This window comes from Pararge aegeria, chromosome 15 (assembly GCF_905163445.1).
Source record: "Pararge aegeria chromosome 15, ilParAegt1.1, whole genome shotgun sequence".
In the NCBI taxonomy this organism is placed as follows: domain Eukaryota; kingdom Metazoa; phylum Arthropoda; class Insecta; order Lepidoptera; family Nymphalidae; genus Pararge; species Pararge aegeria.
Window position 1 is genome coordinate 7,058,702 of NC_053194.1, and position 19,281 is coordinate 7,077,982.

The following is a 19,281-nucleotide window of genomic DNA, read 5'->3' on the forward strand; positions in this document are numbered from 1 at the left end:
GATGTTTTCCTTCACCGTTGAAACAAGTGATATTTTAATAGCTTAAAACGCGCAAAAGTTAGAAAAGTCATTGGTGTGTGCTAGGATACAAACTTGGCCCTACGAAAGTGTAATGGAAGTCGTACCCACTGGGCTATCACAGCTTCGATGTTTTAATTATTTAAATCATCAACGCACTCAACTCCGAAAAGTTAGAGGTGCGTGCCAGAGTTCAAACTCGGTCCCCCCAAATGGCAGACCAAAGAATGAACCATAAGGTTAATGATAACCTTGATTACTAATGAGAGTAACATACAAATATCGGGATATAATATATAAATTAATAATGGATAATTTAGCTTTGGCAATGCCATGGTAAACAACTTATATGAGGGGGATAAGGAATTAATCAACGTAGTTTCAATTAGTATTTAATTATGATGATATTTTCTGATATGCATAAAACTCATTTTATTTCCGTAAGGCTGCATTTCCACCTGAACTAAACGAGAATTACAAAGGATGATTTGTGTAAGAATCAATAGAACCAATTCATTATTTTATGTAACAAGGCAATGCCTAAATAACTAAATGTTAAGCTAAGAAGATTTATAGGCATATATCAACCGCTAACCAATAGTTCTAAACTAAGAGTTGGCAAAACGGTTTTTGTCTATACACATCGCCTAACTCATCAAGAATGCTATTTAGGCGATGCCTAGGTTAAGTGAAAACGGGCGTTAGTGTCGCTCAGCGCTGCTGTAGTGTAAACAGCTCAGCGAGGTTTTTATACAAATATGAGCAAAGAAATATGGTTGCGAGGGATGTGTACTAGTCAAGGGCAAGGCATTTATATTATTAACCCATTATATAAAAGGTTAAATAAAAAATAACAGAAAGATCTTGGCCCGCACTTGTTTACAATGAAACTAATAACTTTTGTTATACGATTTTTTTTTTATTTGATAGTTTGAGAATTTTTTTATATTTTACATAGATACTCTACTTTTTACTACTCTGTAATGTAACATCGGCAACAGCGCGCAAATCACGACTCTATCGCGCGGTCACTGGCACGACTACGTGACGTTGTCGAATCACATGTATTGGGCTTCACAGTGTAATGTCACTTTCCAGAAATAATATGATTAATTATTTTTATGTATTAAATAAACTGATATTGAATCTGAAAATTTGTAGAACACGTGTTCTTAGTTTTAATGATAGGAACTACAAGGCTGAGAGCTTTATGGAATTTTTATTTAACCCGTAAAAAATCGGTTTATACGTGGCATCTTGCTGGAACGCTATATTGCTTAGGGTTGCATCCTTGTTGGTAGTACTAGCACCGGCCGAAGGTAGGGAAAATTCAGAAATTGTAAATTCTTAAGTACCACTGACGATCTCGAGATCAAACCCATGGGCTCCCACATAATACACACCGCACCAGGGAGGGTGAACTCACCACTGCACTAGTAGTAGTAAACAAGAACACTCAACACTAAAGAAATACTTCTAATGATGATAAATGCGGATTTTCAATTATAAAATACTTAACTTAGCGTATAAACGGAATGAGAGATCATGCTGATAATTGAAATTTCATTAAATATCGGAATAATCCATTGTTTATTGTTTCCTACACGAGATGATATCGTTAGGAAAAAAAAACATGAGAAGCAGGCAGTATTCAGATTTAGAGAATTATACTAATGTATCATTTCTTTTCTACAATTTCAATTAATCATTTCCTTAATTAAATTTGAATATTATTCACGAAAATAATCAATAACATACAAACTCATTGTAAGATCAAAACTTTTAAATATTTTACGCATTGTCCAATAATTCGAAACGAGACTTATACACAAAATAAACTTGCAGAAGCTAAAACATTAAGTATCTATACTGTAAAAAATAAATTTCGGTTTGGATGCTACCCGGAATGAAGGCGTTGATTTTAAATTGCGAATGTTGCTGGAAAAGGGAAACTGCTGAGCTTCTTGTCAGCTTTTTCGCGGCAGAATCTGCATTCCGAACCGGTGGAAGAGCCTTCACTAACAGAAAGACTTGACGTTTCAATATTGCTTATATTACGCCTAATTATTATTGAAATGAATGAAATTCATACATTGCTGCTTATAACGTATTGGTATAGTATTATCCCTTAATGTCGCCTTAATATGATCGGTATAAAATAAATTACTATCCAAAGTCAAAATTATTGTACAATTTTCGCTTTTTTAGTTATTTGTAATTTAAGAATTTAGTAATCATTATAAAAAATAAAAAATTTTAGATTGTCAAAGAAACTTTTTATTAGCACAGAAAATACATATTGTGCCTTATTGATATGAATATGATATGTCTTCTAGAGGCGCACGGGCTAGGAACCTGTCCACATTTCTGAACACCTTAGATCCCACAGAATCCATCAACGGTCTTCCGAATTCGTGGGTGATTTCTTTCGAATAAGTATTGATAAATTTCAATGCAACATCACCTGTGAAAAGCAATAATTAATAAAATTGAAGAAATCCTTCTAGAAATTTCTATAATCTTCTATAATTATTAGAAACAACGTAATCGAAAGATGAGTATTTTAAACTGTTGTTTGTCTACTTGCCTGTCTGTCTCTCTGTTTCTAGGCAAATATTTGGAACGGCTGAACCACATAATTACAGAAGGATTGACATTGGGGATAGAGAGACTAAGAGGATGAAATTGGTGTTGGATAATTGTATGAGAGTCATATATTTTTGAAATCATCTATGTACAATTTGCGGTGTATTATTTTAAACGATTTGTAAGCTGGCAATCGTAATCATTTTGGATGTTGAAACAATATAATGTCAACGTTGAATGAACCTTATGTGCCTCGAATCAAAGTATTTTATTGTGTAGTGCGGATTTTCATTTTACAAACCTTCCGCATAGAGCGCTGCCGTAGAAGTGTAGTCATTTTTATGCTTTAATTTTAATTTATTAAAGTGCATTTTGTTTTAAGTTTACAGTTTCCCGATACTCTAAACCGTGCATATAAGGTACCGGCCGTAAGTGGGTTACCTTCTTGTGCCCTTATATGGCAGGTTGCAATTGTCAGTCTTTATTAACTCTGTTATATTATGATTTCAACTTCTATACACATCGGAAACCAAAATTTATCTACGCGGTTTTCATACTGCTACTTCTACTAACTTACTCAATTCCTTGTTTCCATTAAAGAGATTCGTGAGATTGTATCGAGCACTTCCTTCAACATTGAAATCATATTTGTAGTCTTTAATACAAACGTATGTCTTATTATTTTTCTTGTACGTGTTAATGAACAATAGTATTTTCACAATAATGTTTTCTGAAACAGTAAATAATATTATGTTTCTGGTGAACTCATTTTAAAAATAATTATTCGTGCAGTAACTTTTGCTACGAATATTATTCGATATAAAATACACATGATATTCTTGCTGGACGAAAATAAACTTTAATAGAAAATCATTATGTAGATAATGTAGTTTAAAATTATTAACACTGTTAAATTGATATTGTTGGTATTTTATTACATACTTATTTGAAGCTTTATGTCACCATCACCTATAATAGGCCTTGAAAAAATTCGCCCATTCGCCGCGTATGTCCCTGATAATGCAAAAGTTGGGGCAGTGTAGTCAACGTATACTGTTTGATTTTTTGTGTCCCATCTAAAATTAATAATCATTATATTTATACCCTTTATTGTTACACAACAAAAAGCTATTGATATAAACAAAAAATCAGAAACTTCAAGAGTTTTTTTGCTATTGCATTAATTGAAGGAAGAAATAGATGGTCCGCCTAATGTTAAGTGGAAAATCGTCACCTGTGAACAGACCAACACTTTGCAGGGTATTTCAAGAATACGTCCTACAACGTACCGTGCTGTCCGTCAACCAAGGCATAGGTGTTAAGCCTCACGTGCCAGTAATTACATAGCCAACCACGACTGGAAAGAAGCATTGCAACAATGCTGCTTTAGTAGACAAACTTCAATAAATAAAATAATAGTACAATTGTTTTTGACGTGACAACGTCTTATAATTCGATGGAGCCGGCTGCACGCACGGAAAAACATCACGTATGCGGCGTTACCTCGCTTTGAGGCGTTCCATTCAAGGCTTGAAGTGCAAGCGAGAGCGCGGAACGAGCGACAAAGAGGCACAGTCGGCCTCCGCGTTCGACATCTGTCTCTCTCCTACTTGAGTGAGCGAAGCGTCCGCGTTGACAGCTTCTATACAATAATACATTTACATGTTTTCGGCAAGGATGAAGTGCAGTGAAAAGTGAATGTGGTGTCAATTGTTTATAAATAATATTTATCAAACAAATAAAATTAAAACTTTCTTTTGAAAAATGCAACCACTCCATCAGTATTTTCTTACGACGTTGTCACGTTCAACTATCGTCAGTAAGCCGACTTTACAGACAACCAATGTTTTTTTTTTTTCGCACCCGCTTATCCTCTAACATGGTGTCAGAGAACTTCTTTATGCGACTTTTGCTCTGAATAAGTGTTAGCTCACGATTGTCGTGATATGGTTATGCTACATTGCTTTTTTTTTTACTGACTTTTAACTTTTATTCTACTTTCTACTTATGCGTGAGTGGCGCTGTCTTCAGTAGCCCTGAGTGCTTTGTCAAATGTTATATTTATAGTACAATTGTTAGAAACAAGTTGAAATGTTTACACATAATTTCTAAGAATTCATGGTTTATAAAAGTGACCGGCAATGATCGTGCTGGCAAGCACTTAATTTTAAATAAGCTAAGGTTCGTTTAACTTACTTTACAGTATTTAAAATTATGTTTCTGTATCCTTTCAACCGACCGTTCGCAAAACGTAAAGAAAATCCGGCAATATCAAACTTTACATCATCATCAAATTCCATGACATCCATCACGTCTACGCCCCATTCTGGTAAACCCTTGCTGAAGGTTGGGATTGCGTTCTGAAAAGCTTTGATCAAACACGCAGAGTCTTCTAATCTACATTTATCGAGATGTAAATCTGGAAAATAATTATTATAGTTAGATTTTTTACCTTCAGGCTATATTTCATCTGCAAAATATATTCACATAACAAGTACGTTATTGTAAATAGGAATGCCGTACTCTGTGCAAATTTACACACTTAGCAATGGGGTTGCCATAACCTTTTTCTTCAAAAATGTTATATCCAGTGTCACTAACTCTGATTGAATTATTCTAACAACACCTCAATTACAATGGAATAAAGAAACTCGCATAGATATATACCCAAATAAACAAACTAGAAGAAGAAGAAGAAATACTTTATTGCACACAAACATCAAAATATACATAAAATATAGAATAAGCAAAAGAAAAAGAACTGTAGGCATGCAAAAGTGGCCTTATTGCTGCAAGAAATCTCTTACAAGCAACCTCTGGCAGAAGGAAAAGCTGCAAGAGAGCGGGATAGTGCAATTATATATACATATATATTCGAAAATAAATAGACATACATACACATAGATATAAAATAAATATATACATAAATACATATATATATATATATATATAAACTAGCCCTTAAGAAAGCCTCTTGTAAGGAGTCCTGTAAAAATTACAGAACTGATGGGATTTCATTTGGATGTCGATGACGATGTGAGCAAATTCCATCAATAATTTTAGTATAATTTACGTTGATTATTCATCATCGTACCTAAATCTTTATGAAACCATTAGCAACGCACTACTCTCAAAGTGAAAAGAGTTTGGGATAAAAATCAGGTATTTCAAGTATTTCAACAAGATAAGTTTTATAAAACAAAAGGAAAATAGATCGTAGTTCAAAACTCTAGTGGATTCTAGCTTTACTCTTCGTTTGATTTCCTGTCATAAAGTAATAAATACCACCCCCGGGGTTGGCAAATTGTATTAAGCTCTCGTTGTCGGTTATTTTTACTCATTATCGTTAGAGCTCGCAAACTCGCATTGTATCAGTATTGTGGGTCTAAGCTCTACGATCCTAAGGGATAATAGACCCTGTAATTGTCACACACACTCTCCTGGCCCTGTTCAGTTATTCTCTGGACAAGTTAAAAAGGTTTGGTCTGTGGTAGAATATTAAACCATTATATTAGTAAGCTTTTCTATTGCTTTAGGGTACACAAAGAAACACTTTTCAATAAAAAACCAGTCCACTTTAGTAGTGTTTCTCGAACACGCGGCTAAATTCAAAATTCTAAATTCTAAATTCATTTATTTCAAGTAGGCCTAATATAAGCACTTTTGAAACGTCAAGTCTGTCTGTTTGTAGTGATTCTACCACCGGTTCGGAAGGCAGATTCTACCGAGAAGAAGCCGGCAAGAAACTCAGCAGTTGCTCTTTTCCAACATCAACAATTTACATTTTGCATTTTAACATTCATTTTTCTATCTTGTGAGAGCTGAAAGCGGAGCCGGATGCTTCCAAGCAACCTTGTCATTAAAAAATTCATCAATTGTATAGTAACCTCGCTGTAATAAATGTGTTTTAACAAATTCTTTAAACTTGTGCATTGGCAGGTCCAAAATCACCTTAGGAATCATATTATAAAAGCGTATACTCAATCCCACAACTAGGCTAGTCACGACATTCCATTTAGCAATTGACCATAAAATGGTGAAAATAGAAAAAGTATATAATAAAGTATAGTAACATAACGCAAGTGTGAAATGAGAGCGCAAGAGGCGTTTTTACTCATTTTAGACACAATGCACTACATGCAATAATGACTGCATGAGGGTTCTGAATGTTTTCAATTCTGTGGCCCTAATATATAAATATTACAACCGTTGTATTTCTGCGAAATTCCTTTCAGATTTTAATTTGGATTTCACTGGTCGCCGTAATTTCAATTTAGTTAGAGATAATAAGAACGATATATTAAATGACAATTTAAAAATATATTTATATGAAGTTAGAAGTTCACGTCAGAAGTTTGTATGGGTACATGCAGAAGGTACTGCATGTACCCATACAAACTTCTGGCGTGACTTAACTTATTATACCTAGTTATACTTAAATATTACACGTCTAAGTATTTTTATTGTACGTCACCAATGTGACGAGTCCAATGACTTACATACTAAATATAATGAGACTAAAGATTTTGTTGTTTGTATGTAACATATTTGAACATGGAATCGGGGAATATTAGTTCAATTTGAAAATTTTATTATTAGTTCAAATATCCTGTTTTATTAAGATTTCATAACAAAACCTCAAAACTTATTTGTTTAATATATCTATCCTGAAACTTATTTGTTTAGACGCTCGATTAGCACAGTGAGCATTGACCCTGCTTTTTGAATCCAAGGCTGTGGATTCGATTCCCGTAACTGCAAAATGTTTTGAGTGATCAACATGATTTTTTTCTGAATGTAGACACATTCCTCAGGGTATTAATTTATGTATATTATTCATAAAAATATCCATCGGTTATCTAAGTACTCATAACACACGGTACGCTTACTTTGGGGCTGGACTGCAATGTGAGTGTTGTCGAAGTATTTCTATTTATTTATATGGGTATTTAGCTGAAGAATGTGTTAGTTTGAAACCGCTTATTTGTTGCACTCCCAGACCAAATTTTTTTTTTAAGGTTTAGATACTAATAGTTCTTAATATGTTATAAACTAATTCCTCTTATGAATTTAACGCAAATTAAACTGTGGGACACCGCTAATTTAATAATAATTGCATGTTTGCGTGTCTGTTGAGGACTTGCACTGTCATTATAAAATTGCATAAGTGCCTAGATATGTTCAACGATTATAGGCTACAACAGAGCGTTGAAAAACCTATTCAGGTTTTAAAAAATTAGGAGGTACAATCGTAAAACTTTATTGTGGGCCAACTTTGATTTGGGATTCAGAGTTTTGGGATTACGTGTTATTTAACTGACCGACATTATTATTGTTCATTATTTATTGTTTCTACTATAATTCAAGACAATGTGCATATAATTACTTCCTGTTAAATACAGGATTACGAACCGAGCGAAGGTCTCCGTCACTTAAAGGCTATAGCTGCAAGACCTAAGTAATATTAGAAGTAAAAAAAAAAACGGGCACTTGAGTTTAAAAAAAAAAATCATTACATTATGTATTAGAAAAAGCTTAATGTTATTTTACAGGTAACAGTTACTGTTATTTTTCTATTGCTTTTTTTCTAAAGCAATAGAAAAGCTTACTAATAAGGTTTAATATACTACTACAGACAAGGCCTTTATGAACTTGTCCAGAGAATAAATGAACAGTGTCACGCTGTCGATTAACCTGTGACTCGCTGTGACTCATTTGGTACGCACTCCTTGTTATCGATTCAATGGAAACTTTATAAAACTGCTTATATACAAACAACTTTATATAAACAAAATGGAATATTGTGTGAAAATTTCAGATCAGTCTATAAACCACTTGTCGAGCTCCGCGAACAACGCAATATAATTACAATCTAAATAATTTTCAATCTACTTTAAAAACAAAAATTTTAGCGACACATTTTTGCTGTAATCATGCCTATTATTCTACTTACTAATATAAAAGTTTGCCCTGCCCTGGACTGCAACCTCAGCCGATATATATATATTCAATACATAATCATTACACATATCATATAATAAATTAGTATCGTTTAAGTACTGTTGTATTGACACCAATCCACAAGCGCATACCATACCTTTTTGCGACACAGTTTGTTTACAGCTTCTTTAAAATCTATTTTATTACAGGCATTTACATGCCCAATCTCAGCATGGTAATATAGGTATCTAGTAAAAGTATGTAGCACCATATTAACAAAGGATTGTTACTTGATCCCAACAAAATAATTTATGTGCAGCATTTACGTCTAGTAGAAGTTTAACCAAGAATCGTCTCAACATACCACATCATTTTAATATGTTAATTTTATTGAAAATAAAGCTTACTTTATTGCTAGCATTACAGAATAAATCGAATAAATTTTAACTCACACAACACTCACGCCACCAAGCGTGAAATCAGGGTTATATATGATAGTATGTATATATATCTATATAGGATGAGTGTATATATATATATATATATATACTACCTTATGTGTATATACTGATATATCTGCTGTTACGATTGTTAAATAAATTCATCACAACTTGTACTTTGATACAACTGAGCGTTGTAGAAATACCTAAAATGAATTAAATTAAACATAATATAGGTAGTATTATGTTTAATTTAATTCATTTATTCCATCACAAATGTTATATTATTTATACATCTATATTTAGATCTTTACAGATTTACTTTGTTAAGCCTCGCTGTGACTTATTTGGTACTCACTCCTTGTTATCGATTCAATGGAAACTTTATAAAACTGGTTATATACAAACAACTTTATATAAACAAAATGGAATATTGTGTGAAAATTTCAGATCAGTCTATAAACCACTTCTCGAGCTCCGCGAACAACGCAATATAATTACAATCTAAATAATTTTCAATCTACTTTAAAAACAAAAATTTTAGCGACACATTTTTGCTGTAATCATGCCTATTATTCTACTTACTAATATAAAAGTTTGCCCTGCCCTGGACTGCAATCTCATCCGATGGTAATAGATGATGCAGTCTAAGATGATAGCGAGCTAACATATTAGGAGTATGGCACCCATACTCCTAATTCGTTTCGAAACGGTATCGTACCGGAACGATAAATCGCTTGGCGTCACGACTTTGTTGCGTCGTTTAACCATTAAGTCGACTGAATCTTATGGATGTTTTGGTCGCTTAGCGTAAAACTAACCTTCTAAGCGAGCGGCTCCAGTTTGATTTTCCGGTTGATTCATACACGAACCTGTAAATGTTAAAAAATGTATTTAATATTTGCTACCATTTGAAAAAAATATTGACTAAAAATGCCCAAGGCATCTTCTGCGTGAGTTTTTTCTACCTGATTACCACGTATTAAATGTGAAAGTTCCTACGTTAGCACAAACCAATACAAAGTACTCTAATTCCAAGACGCAGGTCAAGTCGTGAGCCTGACATGACCGGAAGCGATTTGGGTATGCGACTCTGCAGCTTTTTCTTTGCTATTTTTGATAATTTATTTTCTTAATTAAACTGCTTTCACCTACGGTAGATTCACATTAAACTTTCTTTCTATGGATGCTGCTCACGCCGAAAACAGACATTATATTATTGTCCTGAAAAGTATCCATTCAAACTTTTTTATTTTATAGTAAATACCCAGCAGATGATCAGCTGGAGGTGATAAGTGGAAAACAATTGTCATAACAGAGCAACAATTCACATGAAGAGTCATGGTTAAGCCTCATGTACCTGCTATGTTCCTGGCAACCACGCCATTATGGACTTTAGTGGTACCGCACAGACCCTATTGAGTTTGTTGGAACTCCCTACATAAGACCTATGTCCAGAAGAGGACGTCCATTCGTTGACATTTTGATTGTCGTCAAGCGCCGGCCTATCGTTAAAAAAAAAACAAAATGTTATGATGATGATGCCCTTATGTTACTCAGAAATATATACTCAGAAATAAGTTTACTCAGAAATAAGCATGGCGGTAGTACTGTCACACAGTTTTATTATTGCAATCTATCTTAATTATTTGAAATTTGATTTGATAAGAAGTAAAATCACCCCCCATTTTGGAGCTTATGTAACAGGAGCGTTACATTTGCTATGCAATATATTAGTTGAAAAACTTAAACGCTAAACTAAATGTTTTAAAAGTATTATTTTTTATTGATGCCTTAATTATTGTTTACAAGTCGACCTTCACACTTTGCACCGCTATCAACATTTGCATTAGATTAATTAGCGATTCTAAAGTCCATCGTCTATGTAACAAAAGTGACAAAGTACTTATGTAAAAATTTTGAATAAATCATCATCAATTATATCCTATAACAGTCCAGTACTGGACAAAAGGTGGGTTTGCCCATAATCAAGACGTTGCTGGGCAGACGGATTGGGAATCGCAGTCGAAGGTAGTAGTAGCACAGACGACGCTTCTGCCTGTTCTTGTTTACATTCATTCTCTTCGATCGACACCCGCGGGAAGAAGATGGGTACTACTGTATTCTGATCTGACGTCACCACAAGACATAATCGGTCTAAGCAATATTATATTGCAACAAAGTGACAGAAGATAAAATAATACTCAGATGTTCATAAAGGAAAATAGATACCTTTTTCGGTAGCTACCACAGAGTAAGGAGAGTCAAACACAAGTCCGACCAAAGCGTCACACAAAAACTTGTGTGTACTTAAGTGCACGCATTAGAAGTTATACTTCTTTGGCGTAAAAAGATAAAAATCTTTTCAAAAATTTTGTCTTTCGCCTTATTCTACGTTTGTAGAAAAGACGACACTAACAATATAAAAAAGGTATTGTTTGAATTATTGAAAGTCGACTGTCAAACCTTTTTTAGAAAAACTAAAATTTGACTATAGCAAACTTCGTGGTGTCGGTTTTTTGTGACGTTGTGCGCGCGCATCGTAAAAATTTACTCTCACCATTTTTCTTCACTTTATTACTTCAAAAATGCCTATCTACCATATCTTTAAAACGCCAGAATCATTATCATTTTCAACCCATTGTCGGCCCTCTACCGGGCACGGGGCTCCTCTCAAAACGAGAGTGGTTTAAGGCCGTCAGTCCACCACGCTGGCTATCGAAAACTGTCAGACATACAGCAGGATTTTACACGATGTTTTCCTTCACCGTTAAAGCCAGTGATATTTATATGGTTTGCTGTATACCGTGCTTGTACCTAATAGGAAGGTCTAACAAATTACTCCCATATTCCTTTTTTACACAAAACATTGTAATAAGGATACTACAAGTTAAGTAATGAGATTTATGTAAATACAGCCAATTGAACACGACATTGCTTATACGTACTTACACTTTAAAAAGAAGTGCAAGTAAAAAATCATAATAAGGATTATTATCGATGGAAATACCTTCTCAGTAGGTATTTATTACTCCCGGAAGTTGTAATAATTTACCTCATATTTTTCAAGAACAATCAATTCCGGTTTTCGCAATCAACCAACATTTTATTACCGGTTCTTTATCAAAACATTATTTGCTAACAAAAGAGACATTCTTTTCAAAATAATAATAAAGATACAAATTTATAATTATAAATCCTTTTAGAACTTATTTTCTTACCTAATAAAAATAAACCTAAACACAATTATTATTACTACTCTACCATACTCCTTCAGGGAGGTCTTATATTAGGAGATCTTCCTCCTTAGTCATACATATTTAAAAATTTAAGCTTGGTCGTTAATTACGAGATTGTTGCGAAAAGATCAATTACACACTTTGATTATACGAGTATATAAATACATACATACAAACATTAAAGACCATGCAATAAATCTATCTCGGCTTTTGTATCACAAAAAATAATAAAAATGGCAATATAAAAACAATAATATCCGTCCTGTCGAATGACGTCACAATAATATAAATTTAAAATGCATATAAAATTTCGTACCCGGCAATTGCCGCCTGAGTGCTTTGCCAAAAATATTTTTTTTTTTACCTATCCTCTGCATTATTTTTTTTATATTTGATATTTTTACCTCAAGTGTAAATATAAACACTTTTATAAAAATATAAAACACTAATATAGTTACTTTCAGTGACAATCAAATTTGTTTAATTTTGCAGAACGGCATAATTAAAAATACGAAATTGTTAGTAACGTATATTTTTAAATATTAATTACATTATTCTGAACAAAATTACGAAATAAAAAAATATACCAGTGTGATGTGTGCGAGTTAAACGGATTTTGTGGACAGATCGTTCCTTACGCTATAAAAGAGGCATAAAATGTAACTACAATTACAAAATACAGTATTAAAGACTTACTTGATGTTAAGATATATTTCATCTTCGTTGAAATTAATAAAATACATGTTATGAATAATCTCATGACTGCTCCTCTGAATGTTGTTTTCGATATACTTACATTTGGAATGTAGTCCTTTACCATCCTACGTTTTATATGTACAGCAGTCTGTACCTATCCAAATCCAGTTATTAAATAAAACCAGCAAAGTGCGAACAAGCTGGCGTACTGGTTGTTCTGTACATTGGAAGAAAGCATATGAGTACGTAGTGTCACAGATATAACTCCCATTACTATAGGTAAGCCATTTGGTGTCAGCAGATCAGAATGCAGTTGTCACCACCACTCCTCTTCCCGCGGGCGTCGTAATAGGTGACTAAGGGAATACAGAAGAACGGGCAGCAGCATCCACTGTGCTACTTCTACAATCTACTGCGATCACACACCCGTCTGCCCGACGTGGTAATTATAGGTAAACCCCCCGTCGGTCCCTCCCTCATTAGTCCCGGAGTGGACTGTTATTGGCTAATAATGATAAATTTGTCTCGACTGGTAGCAGTCACTTCTGATGTATCCCTTAAACTAGTGTATCCTGCATAATTTTTCCGCAATAAAGTCGTTTTACTTAATAATAATAATAATTTATTTGCAATTAAGTACCGGCAAAATACTCATTTACGGATTAATAACATTTTTCAATAAGATATTGTTTTGATTTTTGAGTTTCAGCTTATATGTATTTAATTAGTTATGTTTTAGTTTATTTCGCTTAGTGTATTGATCAAAGTGGCTCGAAATATACTACTCTTATCTGAATTTTTAAAACCAGACAATTTTTGGCCACATCTCAAGGAATGAGATGTGGCCAAAAATTGGTGGTAAAAGGACAGGTTGAAAGAAACGGGCTATCATATTTGACAGCCGATTAGCGCAGTGGGCAGCGACTGCTTTCTGAATCCAAAACTTTGGGTTCGATTCCCACATCAGAAAATGTTTTTGTGATGAACAAAAATGTTTTTCAGTGTCTGGGTGTTTATCTGTATAATATAAGTATTTATGTATGGTATTCATTCATAAAAATATTCAACACTACAGTACTAAGGTAATAGTTACTTAGATTACCACAAGCTTCGCTTAATTTGGGACTAGATGGCGATGTGTGTATTGTCGTAGTATATTTATTTATATGTTATTTATCTCGGCTCGGCTATTTATATTTATTTAACCAGAGGGACGTAGTCAAGAGTGCACGACTAATAAGAATCAGATTATTTAGGAAGTTTTTTTTTGTAAATTATTGCTAATATGATATTTGGTATGTAGAGAAATCGTTTATTTCTTGTATGCTACATTTATCGACGCGCCTTAGAATTAAATCCACCTGTATGCCGTCACGGAAAGTTGTCTAACGGTTAAAGAAAAGGTCAGAAAAAACATCGAATATCAAACTTTATCAAAACACCGACCCTTGAAAACCTACTTATTACTTTATGCAAAAGGTACATACATTTTGTTCTGATGGGTAATTTCGTGTACATATAAAAAAAAATGGAAAAATCTTGAATCCTACAAGAAACGTCTGGGAAAAGCTACAGCACGCACTCATATGGTAGAAGTGCAGCTGACTCGCGATAAACTGAAGTCAAACAGCAAAATGTACTTTAGCTCCTACGTACTTACATTTCCGACACGGTGCAAGGACGTGCGGACTTTTGGCCTGAGGGCTTAATTTACCGTCGCTATAGGGAAGCGAGATCGAAAATCCCGTCTTAGAGTTACATATTTATTGGTATATGTATAGTACTTAGATGTTTATTTTTTATTATGTACTATTGAAAAAAAATATATACACGAATATTTTTATGGTTTTTTTTTAGAATAGTAGTTCATGTGTTTAAGAAACACCTGAAGCATATAAAAAAATAAAAATGTGGTTTCGTAATTCTAGTTTAATTTTCTTTTTATTATTATGCTCCATATTTTCTTTATCGGGTTGCGCAATAAAGGGAAAATAGTAAAGTAAAATCTTTGAAAAAAGAGACATTATGCGACTTGAAAATAAAGGAAATCAAATGAAACTCTTGACCCAATAAATTTCGATGCCTCCGTTTTGTTCGTTTTTAGGTGAAATTAATATTTGACCTTATCGTTTGACATTGCCTTGATGTCTAGGCAAGGTGGCCCTGTTTTTAGGAAAAGCTTGTTGTCTAAAATGGTTACCTTAAAACTCGAATATACCTAACGATGAATGAGTAAATGGTGCGGTTTTTCCATTATGATGCTAAACTTTAAACAAAAAATATTTCACCATTTTTTTGTTTTTTCCTGCAGTGACCAATTTTATCATAACAAAGCATCGAGGACAAATCCCAAAAAAAAAAGCATAGGTACAAGTATGATAAATTTAAAGAACTGGTAACTTTCACGCTCAACCCGCTAAGCCTAAAAAGCAGAAATAATAATGGCAATGGGTGGGGCAAATAAATCGGTAATCGTTGGTCCTTAAGATGCTGCATTGCGAAACTGAACTTATATAAAACAAAGGGAAATAAATATTTATCTGTGTTAGTTGCCAGTTCTAGTTAGTCTGTTTGTGTAAAGTCCAAGTAATAGATTTTATTACTATCTTTAAATAGTTTTAAAATGTGTAGCGATTAATTTTCTGTTTTATGTCCTGTTTGTGGTGTACAATAGAAGTATATTAATTCTTTTTTTTGTTACAAAACAGAGTCGCTCCCGCTGTTTGTATGCTTAGATCTTTTAAACTTCGTAACGGATTTTAATGCAGTTTCCAATCAGATACAGTGATTCATGAGGAAGGTTTATACGTAGTAAATTGTAGTCGAGAAAAGCAAAGAAATTCAAAGATTTGTGCTATAATGTCGTAATCAATATATTTTTCGCGTTTATATTCCATACGCTGGCTAAACCCTACGAAATAAATTCAATTAATATACTTAATTTTTTTTTACTCACTACAAACTGTCCCAAATTAGTACCTACATTACACCCGTACGAAGCCGGGGCGGGTCGCTAGTAATATTATAGTGTGTACAGTACACCCGTTCGAAGCCGGGGCGGGTCGCTAGTAATATTATAGTGTGTACAGTGGTATGCACATAATAAATAATAAATAAATAAATATACTACCACAATACACACATCGCCATCTAGCCCCAAAGTAAGCTATAGGTTGTGTGATAGGTACTATGATGACTAATGAATATTTTTATGAATAATATGCATAAATACTTGGAATATATATATAAACACCCAGACACTGAATAACATTCATGCTCATCACACAAACATTTTCCAGTAGTGGGAATCGAACTAAGGGTAGGCTTTTTATAACTCTTATAATGCCTGTCCTCTAACTCGTAACTCGTAACGTAACTCCTTCTGGAGATTTTACTCATAGTATATAATCTGCATACCCTTTGCATACCCTCTATGCACGCCACTAAGTGTGTATGCATACGCATAGACGTAAATTTACCACTCAACCTGAGTTGCTTAGTGCAATACACGCGTTCGAGCTCCACAGATTTAGTACTTAATTATTTTTATAACATTTTATTTCCTCGTTAAGCTTATAGACTTTATAGTATGTTATTTGTAACATACTGTAAAGAGCAAGTTTAATTAAAGTACGAGGATAAGTATGATAAAATAACTTTGCTAACGAATAATTGTATGCGCCTAAGCATGAGAATTTAAAAGCACCTTTAGATTTTGAAATTATTTATAACGGACTTTCCTCAGATCGACTTAAGACCAATAGTTTTACTATTTTATTCAACGCACTTGGGAAACGAATCACTTGCTCTAAAAATACCATCTGAAAATTAAATCGAAACTGCAATGTTTACTATTTGATGATGCTACAGTCGCTATAAGGCCGATCAAAAGGCATAAGTACCAAAATTTCGGCATCGATGGTTGAAAGCCGTGGCTTAATAATTGGCAAAGCACTCCGAAGAAGAGATTTTCGATAAAAGAATATTTTTTCAGCTTAATAAAAAACTGATAAAGATGAATAAAACACGAAAATATTGATGATAGCTTGTTTATTACAAAAACAGTACAATCGTTAACAAGATTCTTAACTCTTAATACTTTTATAGGTTCTACATATATTTATCGGTAATAAAAGCATGTAGGTATGTGGTATGAGGTGCAAATCTCCATTCCATCATTCTGACACCGAATGAATCCAACCTCTATTAGCGAACTTTTGCTTTAATAATCACAAGAACTTATTACCTATATTTCGTTTACCCAATAATGTTTAATACCTACTGTACCAAAAACTGGAGAGGATTTAAACGAAAGTATGTTTTACGTGTCTTGGCCACGTTCTCAACGGCGTTCGCTATGAAAGCGTTGGTGTATTTCGTTGATATGTATTTCCAATTATTATTAATCAGATAGTGTAGTAATTCACCTGAAACAGCATATATAAGAACACAATTAGTTTTTACATAATAAAATATAAGACATAATATGTATACAACATAATATAATTCTACATATATTTTGCTGTACTTGAAATCCTTTTAAACATCTAAAAAATTACTGATTAAAAAAACGGTGTAATCGTTGTAAAGGTTGAAAGGGTGTAGAGGTTAAAAAGTTAATGCAAATTTTATTGCTTTAAAAAACACTTTGCTTATATTGCTAACTTCAGAAACTATAATTTGGCAATTGCAAATTACTAACTATCCAATATTATAAAGCTGAAATAAGATTTGTCAAGTGAAGAAAAAAATTATTTGAGTATTTGAGGATTTGTGTATATATTTTGATGTTTTATTTACTGTGGATAAGGACAAAAGAACATTGGCCAAAAAGCCCTAAACCTCAAAAATATTTTATATTATATAAATCAATCCGAAATGGCAATTTATTAGGTAATTACAGATTGTTTTCTTGTGTCCATATAGATAATATAGAAAGTAAGTTTATTTTTTCTACTGTAAAATATTAATGGAAATAAATGAAATAACAGGTTTTAAAATCGACTTACTGAATCCTGAAAATCCGTAGTAAAAATTGTTTAGGCGATATTCCGCATAATCTTTAATATCGTAACTGAACTTATAATTTGAAGCTTCTATCAGGTCCTCACCAAAAGCATTTCTTACAATGCTGAACGGTGCAACTGTATCTATTTCCACGTTTTCTAAAAATGTAAAAGTAAAAGTTAAATAAAGCCATATTTAAATTCATAGTCTGTGTCTGAACGGTTTCGAATAATGATCCTCTATAACTTACTTAGTGATGCCGAGTACTCTCCTTCTCCGTTCATTGGCATATAGAATAAGGACCCAGCAGCTTTATAAATACCAGTAACTAACAGGTCGGTGCGAAATTTCATATGGAGCATGCTTGTATTAGAGTCGGCTCTGCAAAAATATGGATTAGTTTTAGTTTATACTATTAATTTAGTTAATTCTATTCGATTTTATACTATTAGGTTTAGTTTAATAAATGTAAGCCAAAAACTTTTTGTTATAAATTACCTTATCTTCATTTTAGTCAAATAATGATAAAATATTTTTTCACGCAGAGTGGTTCTGATATTTTGGCTTTCCTATTTTTATTTTTTGTTATAATAGCTAGCATCGCGCATAGTTCGGACGCCAGCACGCACCTCTAACTTCTGTTATGTTCGTTATAAGCAATAAGATATCAATTGCTTTAACGGTAACGGAAAACATCGTGTGGAAACCTGCGTGCCTGAAAGTTCTCCATAATGTCACACAACAAACACATTATTCAAAAAATACTAACCTGAACTCGTCGATAATCATGTTTTGAAGTCCATGTACCCTGGTATGCTTAATTTCAAATTCCAAGTCATCCCGCTCTAATTTAAAATAATCTAATACCAATGGGTCGACTGTCAAGGCATCAAAGTCAGAAAATGCTTTGAAACACGGTGTTTGCAACGAAGAACATTTTAACGGATTTGTCAAAACTGTTAAAGGAAAAAATTACTTATATTAACTGCCAAAAAACTGTATATGTTACAACGAAATTCCTGTACCCGAAATGTGCTTACTTGAGGTATATATCCGTGTTATTTGTAAACATAAGAAGAGTGATAATCCAAAATGCCTCATGATTCACTTTTTTGGGAAATTGTTAACACTGGTAGAATTATTGTAGACTGATAAACGTATATTAATGTGTGATCTTTATATACTATTTATTGGAATTTTGTAAACCTTGTTTTTTACAAAATCTGGTTTTCAAAAGGCGTTTTGAGTTCGAAATGAGTGAACCAATGAGTTAAAATAAGTAAAAAAATATATTTCAAATATATTTTTTTACTTATTTTCGAACTCATTGGTGCCTATGTCGGTCCTTAAGGTCA

General features: G+C 33.2%; 2 protein-coding genes across 2 annotated transcripts; both read right to left on the reverse strand.

The window, feature by feature from the left end:
• Window positions 1-2,324: 2,324 nt before the first annotated feature.
• On the reverse strand, window positions 2,325-13,005 carry LOC120630071 (circadian clock-controlled protein daywake-like). The gene is made up of 6 exons (XM_039899209.1): window positions 12,920-13,005; window positions 9,806-9,856; window positions 4,801-5,023; window positions 3,547-3,680; window positions 3,182-3,334; window positions 2,325-2,482 (listed from the first exon to the last, which is right to left on the reverse strand). Exons 1-6 carry the CDS (start codon window positions 12,981-12,983, stop codon window positions 2,325-2,327), a joined length of 783 nt encoding a protein of 260 aa, XP_039755143.1. The 5' UTR covers window positions 12,984-13,005.
• A 4,192-nt stretch (window positions 13,006-17,197) lies between these two features.
• On the reverse strand, window positions 17,198-19,027 carry LOC120629688. The gene is made up of 5 exons (XM_039898666.1): window positions 18,967-19,027; window positions 18,696-18,882; window positions 18,177-18,307; window positions 17,929-18,084; window positions 17,198-17,346 (listed from the first exon to the last, which is right to left on the reverse strand). Exons 1-5 carry the CDS (start codon window positions 19,025-19,027, stop codon window positions 17,198-17,200), a joined length of 684 nt encoding a protein of 227 aa, XP_039754600.1.
• Between the last annotated feature and the right edge of the window lie 254 nt (window positions 19,028-19,281).